Raw genomic sequence first — 13,628 nt, 5'->3', positions numbered from 1 at the left:
CTCATGTCCATTGAGTCAGTGATGCCATCTAACCATCTCATCCTCTGTCGTCCCCTTCTCCTCCTGCCTCCAATCTTTCCCAACATTAGGGTCTTTTCAAATGAGTCAGCTCTTCGCATCAGGTGGCCAAAGTATTGGAGTTTCAGCTTCAACATCAGTCCTTCCAATGAACACCCAGGACTGATTTCCTTTAGGATGGACTGGTTGGATCTTAGACTGTCGTTTTTTCCTTTATCCTACCGTTTCCTCTCACGTATATATTCTCAATTAGCAGTATTTATCCCATAATGATTGTTTCATTCTGTGTCTGTCTTGCCTCCTCGTGTTAAGCATAAGGCACCGATGTTTTTCCTACCTTTGTTTTTGACTGTGTATCAAGGTCTCTGATGTGTACTAGGAGCTCAGTTTTTTAAAAAAAGTTCAGATATTAAAATTAAGTCCTTTATTAATAATGATCAACTGCATTTGTTGAAGCTTTAAGGCATTACTTAAGTAAACACTGTATGGTTGTGATATTTAATAACATCTCTAGATGAGGAATCAACAGTGGAATTAATGATGATGAAAGCAACCAGATCTTATTTCTTGTCAGTGGCTCATTTCTACACATCCAAGAAAGGGAAGTAAGTGACCTGTAAGTAACCAGTCTTCAGTAAATTCATTTGAATAAACTTCTATTAATGTTTACTATATAGTTTATGTGAATAGTAAAAGAACTTAAACAACATCCAATTTTTTCCCTAAAGTTTCACATTTCTGTAGAAAAGCCAGTAATTTACTGTAGTTCCTAGATGAGTGGTATCATAAATACCCTGGTATTTGTTAGAAATTCAAATTCTTGGACCCCACCTCAGACATATTCAGTTAGTTATTCTGGGTGTGAGACTCAATAATCTGAGTTGTAATAAGCCCTTCAGATGACTCTGATGTGTGTTAAAGTTTGAGAACTACTGCTATAATTTACCAAGAAATCTTGTTGTCTTTTTTTTTTTTTCCCCAAAAAATTCCAAGGTAATTCTGATATGCATATGGATTTTAAAAAGTGATTACAGGTTTTTCTATTAAATGGTAGCTTTGGTGATATAGAATTCTATAATATTTCTGTTGACCAATCATGATACAGTAGTATTGAGTAATAGTTACATAATCACAAATAGTAAAAGATGTTTATCAGTTTTCACAATCAATAGTCAGACAAAAAATAAAAGATAATTACAATTGCAAGTCATAATGGGGACATGATTAACCTAACAATATAAAATAACTGCATACAGTTTGGGGGGTCAAGTAGAGTATTGTAAGTGGAAGTGCATACATGCACAGGTTTTCATCTGCTCAGCCAATCTGTGTCTTTTGGGTGCATTTAATCCATTTACATTTAAGGTAATTAAATCTTACCTTAAGGTAATCCTATTACCGTTTTCTTAATTGTTTGGGGCTTATTTTCTTTAGGTAGGGCTTTTCCTTCTCTTATTTTCTGCCTTTAGCATTTGTTGTAAAGCTGGTTTGGTGGTGCAATTCTCTTAACTTTTGCTTGTCTGTAAAATTTCTGATTTCTCCATCAAATCTGAAGGAGAGTCTTGCTGAGTAGAGTATTCTTGGTTGTACATTCTTCCCTTTCATCACTTTAAATATGTCATGCTGTTCCCTTCTGTCATGTAAAGTTTCTGTTGAGAAATCAGCCTTATGGGAGTTCCCTTATATGTTTTTTTGTTGTTTTTCCCCTGTTGCTTTAATATTTTATCTCTGTCTTTAATTTTTGTCAGTTTGATTGTTATGTGTCTCAGTGTATTCCTCCTTGGGTTTATCCTGCCTGGGACTCTGTGTGCTTCCAAGACTTGGTTGATTATTTCCTTTTCCATGTTAGGGAAGTTTTCAGCTATTATCTCCTCAAATATTTTCTCAGGTCCTTTTTCTCTCTTGTCCTCCTGGGATCCCTATAATGTGAATGTTCATGTGATAATGTTGTTCCAGAGGTCTTTTAGGCTGGCTTCTTTTATTTTCATCCTTTTTTCTATATTCTGTTCGTGGCAGTGGTTTCCACCATTCTGTCCCCCAGGTCATTTATCCATGCTTCAGTTATTCTGCTATGGATTCCTTCTAGTGTACTATTCATCTCTTGTTTGTTTGTTCTTTAGTTCTTTTAGGTCTGTGGTAGACATTTCTTGCATCATCTCAATCTTTACCTCCATTCTTTTTCCAAGATCCTGAATCATATTCACTATCATTATTCTGATAATAGCAAACAGTATGGGAGTACTTGAGATCTTACTTACTGCTTAATGGACAGACAATAAAATTCCAGGGACAAGATAGCCACAGTTGTCCTTGATAAAGTTCTATCTATCCCTGGTCATCTAGAATATTATGTGTATGCATAGGCTGTAAATATGTTCAGGAGAGACTAGAGAGTGTATTAGGGAGACACTAGTCCATGGATGAATGATTATGATATTATTTGTTTTATCCCCAAGTTATATAATAGGGCAAGAAGTCACTCCCATTCTACTTTCCATCTCAAATATGAGGGAATCACACTCAAAGTAATTACCCACTTGCTTGCCTTAAAGCTTCTCTCAGTAGAAGTCAAAAGGGAACTTGAGATCTTGGCCAAAATTACCCCTCTGCAGACATCCTCTGACAGCGGGATCAACCACTATCACTATTCTGACACTATCTTGTCACTTCATCTGGGATGTAACTTTCTGCTTTTTCATACTAATTAACTTTCTCAACATGGTTTTGTTTTACTCCCTGTGGGATTGTGGTTCTTGCTTCTTCTGTCTGCTCTCTGATGGCAGAGGCTAAGAGGCTTGTGTAAGCTTCTTGATGAGAAGGACTGTGGTGGGAAAAACTGAGTCTTGCTCTGGTGGGCAGGGCCTTGCTCAGTAAATCTTTGATCTGATTATCTGCTGATGGGAAGGGTTTGCTCCCTCTCTGGTAGCTTTTTGGCCTGAGGTGACCCATCCCTTGGGAGTTAAGGGTGACCGCCAAGACGGGGCTTTCCCAGACAGCTGCCACCAGTCCCCTCATCCCTGTGGTGGGCCCCTGCTGACCCACACCTCCACAGGAGACCCTCCAACACTAGCAGGTAGTTTGGGTTCAGTTTCCTGTGGGATCACTGCTCCTTTCCTCTGAGTCTTGGTGCACTCAAGGTTTTGTTTGTGCCCTCCAAGACTGGAGTCTCTGTTTCCCCCAACCCTGTGGAAGTATTATAATCAGATCCCTCTGGCCTTCAAGATCGGATTCCCTGAGGATTCCCAGTCCCTTTATCGAGTGCCCAGGCTAGGAAGCCTGATGTCAGGTTCCAAACATTCACAACAGTGGGAGAATTTCTTTGGTACTATTGGTCTCCAGTTTGTGAGTCCCCCACCCAGCGGGTGTGGGATTTGATTTTACTGTGATTGTGCCTCTCCTGCCATCTCAGTGCAGCTTCTTCTTTGCCTTCGGACATGGGGTATCTTTTTCGGTAGGTTCCAGGGTCCTCCTGTGGATGGTTGTTCAATAGCTAGTTGTGATTTTGGTGCCCTTGCAGGAGGAGATGAGTGCATGTCTTTCTATTCCAGCATCTTGAACCAGAAGTCTCTTGATGGCTTTAATGATATTTTATGACATTTTATTTTCTGTTGTATCTTTAAAGATGCAAAATGCTTTCACAATTTTATTACCTCATATTAAAGCCTCTCCCTATCATCTATCCTGATCTCCAGGATTTTGAATCTTTCCTTCCTACATTCCTTACTTACATCTATCCATACATCCATCATACATCCATCCAGTATATTTATTCAGTCACTCATTTGTGTCTGACTCTTTGTGACCCCCTGGACTGCAGCATGCCAGGCTTCCCTGTCCATCACCAATTCCTGGAGCTTGCTCAAACTCATGTCCATTGAGTCGGTGATGCCATTCAACCATCTCATCCTCTGTCAGCCCCTTCTCCTGTCTTCAATCTTGCCCGGCATCAGGGTCTTTTTCAATGAGTCTATTCTTCACAACAGGTTTCAGCTTCAACATCAATCCTTCCAATGAATATTCAGGACAAATTTCCTTTAGAATTGACTGGTTTGATTTCCTTGCAGTCCAAGGGACTCTCAAGAGTCTTCTCCAATACCACAATTTAAAAGCATCAAAACTTTGGCTCTCAGCTTTCTTTATGGTCCAACTCTCACGTCCATACATGACTATTGGAAAAACCAAAGCTTTGACTACATGGATCTTTGTCAGTAAAGTAATGTGTCTGCTTTTTAATATGCTATTTAGGTTGGTTATAGCTTTTCTTCCAAGGAGCAAGCATCTTTTAATTTCATGGCAGTGATCACCATCTGCAGTGATTTTGGAGTCCAGGAAAATAAAGTCTCTCACTGTTTACATCATTGCCCCATCTATTTGCCATGAAGTGATGGGATCGGATGCCATGATCTTAGTTTTCTGAATATTGAGTTTTCAGCCAACTTTTTCACTCTCCTCTTTCACTTTCATCAAAAGGCTCTTTAGTTCCTGCTCGCTTTCTGCCATAAGGGTGGTGTCATCTGCATATCTGAGGTTACTGATATTTCTCCAGGCAATCTTGATTCCAGCTTGTGCTTCATTCAGCCCAGCGTTTCACATGATGTACTCTGCATATAAGTTAAATAAGCAGGGTGGAAATATACAGCCTTGACGTACTTCCTTCCCAATTTGTAATCAGTCTGCTATTCCATGTCCAGTTCTAACTGTTGCTTCTTTACCTGCATACAGATTTTTCAGGAGGCAGGTAAGATGGTCTGGTATTCCCATCTCTTGAAGAATTTTCCACAGTGTGTTGTGGATCCACACAGTCAAAGGCTTTGGCTTAGTCAGTAAAGCAGAAATAGATGTTTTTTCTGGAACTCTCTTCCTTTTTTGATGATCCAGCGGATATTAGCAATTTGATCTCTGGTTCCTCTGCCTTTCCTAAATCTAGCTTGAACATCTGGAAGTTCTCGATCCACATACTGCTGAAGCCTGGCTTGGAGAATTTTGAGCTTTACTTTGCTAGCGTGTGAGATGAGTGCAGTTGTGCCATAGTTGGAGCATTCTTTGGCGTTGCCTTTCTTTGGGATTGGAATGAAAACTGACCTTTTCCACTCCTGTGGCTACTGCTGAGTTTTCCAAATTTGCTGACCTGAGTGCAACACTTTAACAGCATTTTGAAATAGTTCAACTGGATTTCCATCACCTCCACGAGCTTTGTTCATAGTGATGCTTCCTAAGGCCCACTTGACTTAATATTCCAGGATGTCTGGCTCTAGGTGAGTGATCATACCATAGTGATTGTCTGGGTCATAAAGATCTTTTTTTATAGTTCTTTTGTGTATTCTTGCCACCTGTTCTTATCATTTGTGTGCCATATATCTTATCCTCTGACCTTTTCTTCATGTATATCACTTTATAGGTATGTTATCTGAATACCGTGTGTAAAGTGGTATGTACTTGGTCTTCATTTCATACTGATACAGAAAACACTGTCAGGGTTTCAAGTGAGTTCCTCCTTTTCTGAGTATAAAACCTAGTCATGCCCTTGGTATCCTAGTACATGTTAAGCTGCATAAGACCTTTCTCTTGTCTAAATATATGCAAGGCTTTAAAAATTTATAATTTATATCTTAACAACATTTAAATTTTGAAAGTGCTTAGTTCGCAGATATTATCCTAGTCTCTGTTCTTTTTTGTGTGTTTTTTTTTAATAGCATTGTCATAATTAAATAGAGAGCTCCCTATTGAAGTAGCAAGAGAAAATTGCTAAAAAAATATATATCTATGCTGCATTTAATAAAATAGCAATTTTATCCTGCTTTGAAGATAACCATTTTATGTTACATAACACTGATGCTATGCTTTGTAGAGTAGGAACTTTGAGTGCTTTGAATGAATGAATGCTGGAGATACTCTTAGTAAAATACAGAAGTGTGGTCTTTAAAAGCCTATTACTATAATAAGATGTTTTAGTGTTGCTTACCCATTTTAAGCTTATTAATGTTCTCAGTAATGGAAAATTAGAATTGACTCAATATGTTCACAATCTATTAGTTAGATAGCCAGTGCTTCTATGTCTAGAAGTAAATGTTGCTTTTAAGATTCTGCTGTTCTTTGTTTGCACCTATCCATGGGCTATATTAGGACCTGTTTTGCAAACATCTCTACTTTGCAATTCAGACTTACAGGATGAGCCAATTCCCAATTCTTTCCAGAGAACCACAATACTGTCTAAAGTTTTACAATTTTAAAAAGAAATATCTCCCTGTCAAAATCTTCAAGATTTTTAAAGCGTTTTAGGATATCTGTTTTGACCACTTCAGCTCTTTTTTTACAGAAACTCTCCAGGTTCACAGTTGCTTCTGAAAAGGTTATTGGACTTTATTTATTCATTGCAAGCCATTGAGATAGCATTGATATTTTAAAGCAGCTTTGTGATATGAAAAAAAGTATTGTCTAATAATACCAAAGCAGTAGCAAATCTATGCCTGATGGCATTAAATATAATAATTTATGATAGAGATTAGGAATTAGATTTACAATATCAGAAAAACCTACACAATGATTTTCAAAGTTAATGTCCCTACTATTGCTTACTTTTCTGAGATTTGGGTAGTGGCTTAATAGAAATTCAAATTTGTGTTGAGTAGGTTTATTGTGGTAGAACTAGCCTGGCAAAATACAGAGTTCAGAAAAGGACATTATTATGCAGTAAAGTTGATGACTATGGACAACAGGGACATAAAGTACAGATCTGTGCTTTGTGAATATTAATTAGTGCATGACTTGATGTAAAACAAAACACAGCAACAAATAAAGCAAATACAATCCAATGAAAAAAAGATAACATATGGGGACTCCTAAAGTATTATGAGGGCTTTCCAATGTGGAGAATTCTTAAAGAGGTGGAAATACCAGACCACCTTCCCTGCCTCCTGAGAAATCTGTATGCAGGTCAAGAAGCAGCATTTAGAACTGGACATGGAACAGTGGTTCCAGATTGGGAAAAAAGTACATCAAGGCTGTATATTGTCACTCTGCTTGTTTAACTTCTATGTGGAGTACATCATGTGAAATGCCATGCTGGATGAAGCACAAGCTGGAATCAAGACTGCCTGGAGAAATATCAGTAACCTCAGATATGCAGATGACACCACCCTTATGGCAGAAAGCAAATAGGAACTAAAGAGCCTCTTAATGAAAGTGAAAAAGGAGAGTGAAAAGCTGGCTGAAAACTCAACATTCAGAAAACTAAGATCATGGCATCTTGTCCCATCACTTCACGGCAAATAGATGGGGAAACAATGGAAACAGTGTCAGACTTTATTTTTCCAAAATCACTGCAGATGGTGACTACTGCCATGAAATTAAAAGATACTTGGTCCTTGGAAGAAAAGCTATGACCAACCTAGACAACGTATTAAAAAGCAGAGACATTACTTTGCCAACAAAGATCCATCTAGTCAAAGCTGTAGTTGTTCCAGTAGTCATGTAAGGATGTGAGAGTTGGACCATTAAAAAGGCTGAGTGCTGAAGAATTGATGCTTTTGAACTGTGGTGTTGAAGAAGACTCTTGAGAGTCCCTTGGAAATCAGTCAATCCTAAAGGAAATCCTAAAGGAAATCTGTCCTGAATATTCATTGGAAGGACAGATGCTGAAGCTGAAACTCCAATACTTTGGCCCCCTGATGCGAAGAACTGACTCCCTGGAAAAGACCCTGTGCTGGGAAAGATCGAAGGCAGGAGGAGAAGGGACCGACAGAGGATGAGATGGTTAGATGGCATCACCATCTTGATTGACATGAGTTTGAGCAAGCTCCGGGAGGTGGTGAAGGACAGGGAAGCCTGGCATGCTGCAGTCCGTGGGGTCACAAAGAGTCGGACACAACTGAGCAACTGAACTGAACTGAAAGTAGTATGAGGGAACAGAGGCAAACGTGGGGCCTTAGACTTGTAGAATGTTTGCAGAGGTACAGAGTATATGCAGAAATATTCTATTAATGTGTTTATGTATGTGATTTCTTTACCATTTGACTCAAAATGTCCAAAAAACTGTTTTGAGTGACTGTTTTTAGGCAGGAGTTTGGATTGTGAGAAACTGTATGAAAGAACTTGTATTCATTTGGCTAGACTGTTTCTGAAGCTAAGCTAATGAAAGGTGGAAACTATATGAAAGCAATAGCATTGCAGACTTGGCTAAGGCCTTTTGAAATATTTTAAAGATTATACTAACATTATTTAAAATTGTGTTAATTACCTCTCTGAAACTGAATGGACAAAGTAAAAGTAAGGTTAATCATGTTATCATTTTCAAAATTTTCCAGTGTGAAAGAGGTGGTATCAGGTGTAAAGAAAGTTTGATAAAATCTAGTAAGATTGCTGGAATATATGAGGTAGATTCCCATTTTAGCAAAGCCATCAGGAGATAGAGACACCTATTAACACGATTTACAGAAGTGAATTTTTTAATGCTATTATAAAATATGTCAGCCGTAACAGAGGTATATACTTAAGACTTGCGTGTCCTAAATAGCAACAGCAATAAAAGGAGTGCCCATTTACTTATCATCCAACTTAAGAAATAGAACATAACCTTATGCCGCTAACAAGTTGCACCTCTTTCCATAGAAATAACTGCTATTGTGATTTTTCTTTTTTCTTTATAGTTATACCACACATGTATCTACCCTTAAGCAATGAATTATTTAATTTTCCTTGTTTTAAACTATTCTACACAAATGTAATTTTAACTGTTTATTGTTTGAAGTTTTCTTTTTTGCACTGAATTAATTTTTCAGTTTCACCTATGTTGATGCATGTAGCCATAGATCTTTAATTTTCCCTGCTGCATATTATACCACTGTATGCACTCACCACAGCTCAGTTTTTTGTTCCAACATAAACGGATATTTAGATTGCTTGCAGTTTTTAGTTCTATTACGAAGCGTGTGATTATGAACATGTTGGCACATATCTTCTGGTGCACACATGCGAGGATTTTGCTGGGATACTTAGGAGCCAGGGGGTTGGCTAGAGTTGTGTATGTAACCTTACTGAGTCATGCCAAACGGTTTTGCAAAGTGTATAAGTGTTCTCATTATTTTACATCCTCATCGACACTGTGTCAGGCTCTAAGGGTGCGGCAGGCTCTAAGCCACTTTGTGCCTTTTTTCATGACCACTTTTATTGTGTTCATGTGGCAGATTGACTCCAGGTGAAACAGCAAATTCTTTTTACAGATATCCAGCTTCAAGAGTTCTTGTTTCACAGTTCACAAGTACTGTAAAATCATGAGACTGAAAAGTCAGGGAAGAAATTGTTTTCTGTGGATTGAGATTCCAAATAGATGAATAAAATATTTGTAACCTTTTATAGCAAGAACATAACAGTTTTACATGGCACATCTAACATGCCTGAGAGGTCTTATCTGTAATAAGTACTTAATTTATTGAAGTGGGTTCATTATTTGTTTAAAAAATAAACTTGGCCTTTTAAAAAGTCAGTATTTCTAACAAATAAAAAAGTGTTATCAAGCCTATAAAGTTCTTAGTAAATATTTAATTTTTATATCCCACCTCTCATTTTGCTTCACTATTGTTTTAATCTTTTATATCCTTTTCTATAGCTCATTTCAACGACCACGTGGCACTCTCCATTTGGATGATGGTGAATACTGGTCCAACAGGGCAGCCTCTTATAAAGGAAAATCCCACCGACCCATCTTTGAGAACAGCATGGACAAGATATACAGGAACTTATACAAAAAGGCCTGTAGTTCTGTTTCTCATACACAGGAAAGCTTCTGAGATCAGCCGCGATAAACTGTATGAGTGTCCTTGTCAACTTCTCAATGAAAACGTTTGATGTGATCAATACCTGTACTCTTTTATTTTTTTTAATCAGGTGGTTCTAATTGAGCACAGTAGTTAGACTTTAAGTTTATTATTTCAAATGATAAAGTATCATGGGCAAGCCTTCTTTTTCCAATCACAGTAGAGAGTGCTATATTCCCACAGTTCTGCAACACAGTCAAAACCTCCATTCTGATTACGAGAAGGCTGTCCTGTCACATGTCTCTCATGTCACCAGCTACAAATCCAAGAACATATTCTCTCTAAAAATGCTCTTCTGCCTTCATCACCTTGTAATTTTCTTTCCATTTGCTCGACCGGTTATCTTGTCTGACTAAGATTATTTTTATTATTAACTTTCATTTCTTGGTCATAGGCAAAAAAACATATACAGAGATGAATTTCCCAGGAGTTTAAACTCTATTTTAACTAGTATTTTCTACTGTTTGCTCCCTAAGAAAAGGCTATTAATGTCTTAGCTCCTAAGATATAGTTTTCTTTTTAAAGTTTCTATAATCCTTTACTCCCTCTTCTCTAAAAGAGCTAGCTAAGTTACCTAAAATGCCTAACAGATAGCGAGAAATAGGAATGGCCAAATGTGACCCCAGATATGAATAACTGATTTTTAAAGATAGATTTTTTTTTTTTGCATGTTTTTTTCCTAGAGTCAAAACTTTTGGTGGAACCAGAATCAGAAAATAGCCTTTGTTAAAAAGCTTGTAAAAACTCATAAAGAATAAGGGATTTATGTTGTAATTTAATCTCTTTAGAGTATTCATAGGTATCAAATAGCCCGTGAAAGTAGCAACCTTACTTTAAAAAAAAAAAAAACAACCTGGGAACCATAAAGGGGAGGAAATATTAGAGCATAACTCTTTGTACTCAAAAGTTGTTGGTTGATAAAATTAGCTTCTTCCCCCTCTCCCCTCTACCCTGGCTCCAAACACATCTGAGGACAGTTAGGCTTTGAAGATACAAAGAAATCAGTTACCTTATATTTATTAGAGAGAGTAGAAGAAATGCAGAGAATAGGAAATGATAAACTTGACTTACAAACTTTAAGAGTTGACTACAAGATAATGTTTTCTCATTGATTCCATCTTTGGTTAATTTTATAGTTATGATATTAAAATACTTGAGTTGAACTCTATTTAAGTTGGAATTGGTATGTAAATTGGGCGATTTATTTTTCTAATTGGAGAAAGTACGTAATACCTGTTATCTAATAATAAGACTTTTCAGCTTCATGTTGATTGTTTTATCTGTGGCAATCTGCAATGTATTGGAAGCACATCAGAGACAGGAGCCAGGTATCCTAGGCTACAGATCTCTGGTCCTGGTTTCCTCAGTTATCAGTGGAGGGAACGGAATAGGTCAGCATTTCCTGAACTGTGTTTGTAGACTGCTGTTCTAAGAGATGGCTTTAGGAATGTAGATACAAGTATTTTCATTGGTCATGTAAGTTTAGGAAAAATCTGTGTACCACTCAAACTTAGAGAGTCATGGGTAAGATGACAGGAATAAAAAGGGGTTGCTAGTAATACTGAAAAAAACAGTGGTAAATTGTTCAGGCAAACTACATATGGTCACCTTAGTAAAAACGTTAGCATGTTTGAGGCTGTAAGAAATCCTGGCATAAACATGCTTCGCTCTAGCATCTAATAGAAAGTCTGATACATACTTGGTGCTCATTAAATATTTATTGATTAACCCAGACTTTCCTAAACTAAATTGAGTGTGTAACAGTGTTTGCTGTTATGGTTATCTTTCCCCTCCCATTCCTCTCCCCCAACTCCCGAGACTTCCTCTGAAATGCCATCTGCAGACACATGTTGACAGAGTCAGGAAAATACTGGACTCCACAATCACTCAGCTACCCTCTGGTTGTAAGTTTTCTGATGATTTTTTGTATAAGTTTTTGAAGGTCAGCATTGAATGATGGTTTTTTAAAAAATCATACATCAATAAAACTTAATATCTTTTCCTCCTTGATGGAAACAAATGAAAAATTCCCCTATTTAAAAGTGGCTTCTTGGTGTGCTACATGCCTTCAGTCATGTCTGACTCTTTGAGACCCTACAGACTGCAGCTCACCAGGCTTCTCTGTCCATAGGATTCTCCAGGCAAGAATACTAGAGTGGGTTGCCATGGCCTCCTCCAGGGGATCTTCCTGACCCAGGGAATGAACCTGAGCCTCCTGTCTACTGCATTGGAAGGCAGGTTCTTTACCACTAGCGCCACCTGGGAAGATCAGTGAAGTGAAGTGAAAGTCACTCAGTCATGTCCAACTCTTTGTGACCCCATGGACTGTATGATGCCTGGAATTCTCCAGGCCAGAATACTGGTGTGTGGGTAGCCTTTCCCTTCTCCAGGGATTGAGCCCAGGTCTTCCGCACTGCAGGCATTCTTTACCAGCTGAGCCACAAGGAAAGCCCAGGCTCCTTGGTAAAAAGAGCAAATATGAACTTTAAAGAAAATATTTGCTATCATAGAAAATTTCCTGAGTGAGTAAGTACAAAAAAAAAATATATATATATATTACTTTGCACCTATATTTGCCATTATCATACAAAGGCCACCAAAAAATGGGTCTCAAAGGGGAACTTTAGAAAATATTTAAGAGACATTTTCCTCTGAATTAAATTTGACATCTCCCTGAAGGATCAAATATAAATTTCCACATACTTAACATCTTTGCTAAGTGTCTATTTCCATTCCCTTGAGGAAAGAGTAGTCTTTGTTGTTTTCCCTAACTATTATGATGAATTCTTATGTTGTATTATCTTTCAAGAGTAAAACCTCTAAGTACTAATAGCTGCCTTTTCTCATTGAAAGAAGCAGAAAGATGCCATAGTTTATTCTCTTAACCCCCTTTTTAATATTTCCTACAATCTAGCAATAGTTATTAGACAATATGAAAGATAAATTGGTCTGTCTCCTTCTTTTTAATGTAATTTTTCTCTTAAAAAAATCCTAGGAATTTCAGGAAGGAAAATGTTAATTCAGCTAAGGAAAAAATTAAATCATTGGACTGAGAGTGTGTCTTCCCTGGTTTCACTACTAGTTATATAACCTTGTTTAAGTCATCTATCCTTCTTAGACCTCGGTTTTCTTTCCTATATTGAGGAAGAGGTTAATTTAGAATGATCTTTTAATGTTCCAACATTTTTATAATTGTGTAATTGATCAATGTAGATCAGGAAGTTTTCGGCAGCAGAGTTGTATTCTGATTTCAAAGATTAAGCCCTTGATTAAAAATCTGGACCAAAAGGAGAGAATTCTCATTATTGTGCTCATTCCTAATAATGGCTTTTTTGAGATAGTTCATATGCTATAAAATTCACCCTTTAAAAGTATACAGTTGAGTGGTTTTCAGTATAGTCACAGAGGTGTGCAACTGTAACCACTAGCTAATTATAAAATATTTCATCACCCCAGAAAGAATCCTGTATCCATTAGCAATTGCTCCCCATGCCTTTTTTCCCTTGTCACAACTCGTACTGATCTGCTTTCTGTTTCTATGCCTACTCTGGACATTTAGACATTTCATATACATGGGATTATATAATATGTGAGTTTTTTTGTCTGGCTTCTTTCATCTAGCATAATGTTTTCAGGACTCATACCTGTTGTAACATGTGTCAGTACTTTATTTCTTTTTATTGCTAAAAAATAATCTATTATATGGATATATCTTATTTTGTTTATCTATTCAGTTGGTGGGCGTTTTCATTGCTTTCACTTTGGGGATATTATGAAAAATGCTGGTACTATGAACAT

The 13,628-nt window shown here is 37.3% G+C and overlaps 1 protein-coding gene across 2 annotated transcripts in view; it reads left to right on the top strand.

The window, feature by feature from the left end:
- Positions 1 to 11,963, top strand: part of SPATA6 (spermatogenesis associated 6) — a 171,130-nt gene extending 159,167 nt beyond the window's left edge. Inside the window, exon 13 of one of the 2 annotated variants that reach the window (XM_010834435.1) lies at positions 9,623 to 11,963. In XM_010834435.1, the coding sequence (XP_010832737.1) occupies positions 9,623 to 9,803 (181 nt within the window). In that variant the 3' untranslated portion in view covers positions 9,804 to 11,963. The remainder of the gene's footprint in view (positions 1 to 9,622) is intronic. The other variant, XM_010834434.1, reaches the window with a different exon arrangement.
- Positions 11,964 to 13,628: the final 1,665 nt, after the last annotated feature.

This window comes from Bison bison, unplaced genomic scaffold (assembly GCF_000754665.1).
Source record: "Bison bison bison isolate TAMUID 2011002044 unplaced genomic scaffold, Bison_UMD1.0 scf7180017864033, whole genome shotgun sequence".
Lineage (NCBI taxonomy): Eukaryota > Metazoa > Chordata > Mammalia > Artiodactyla > Bovidae > Bison > Bison bison.
This window is presented reverse-complemented; position numbering and strand designations above follow the sequence as displayed.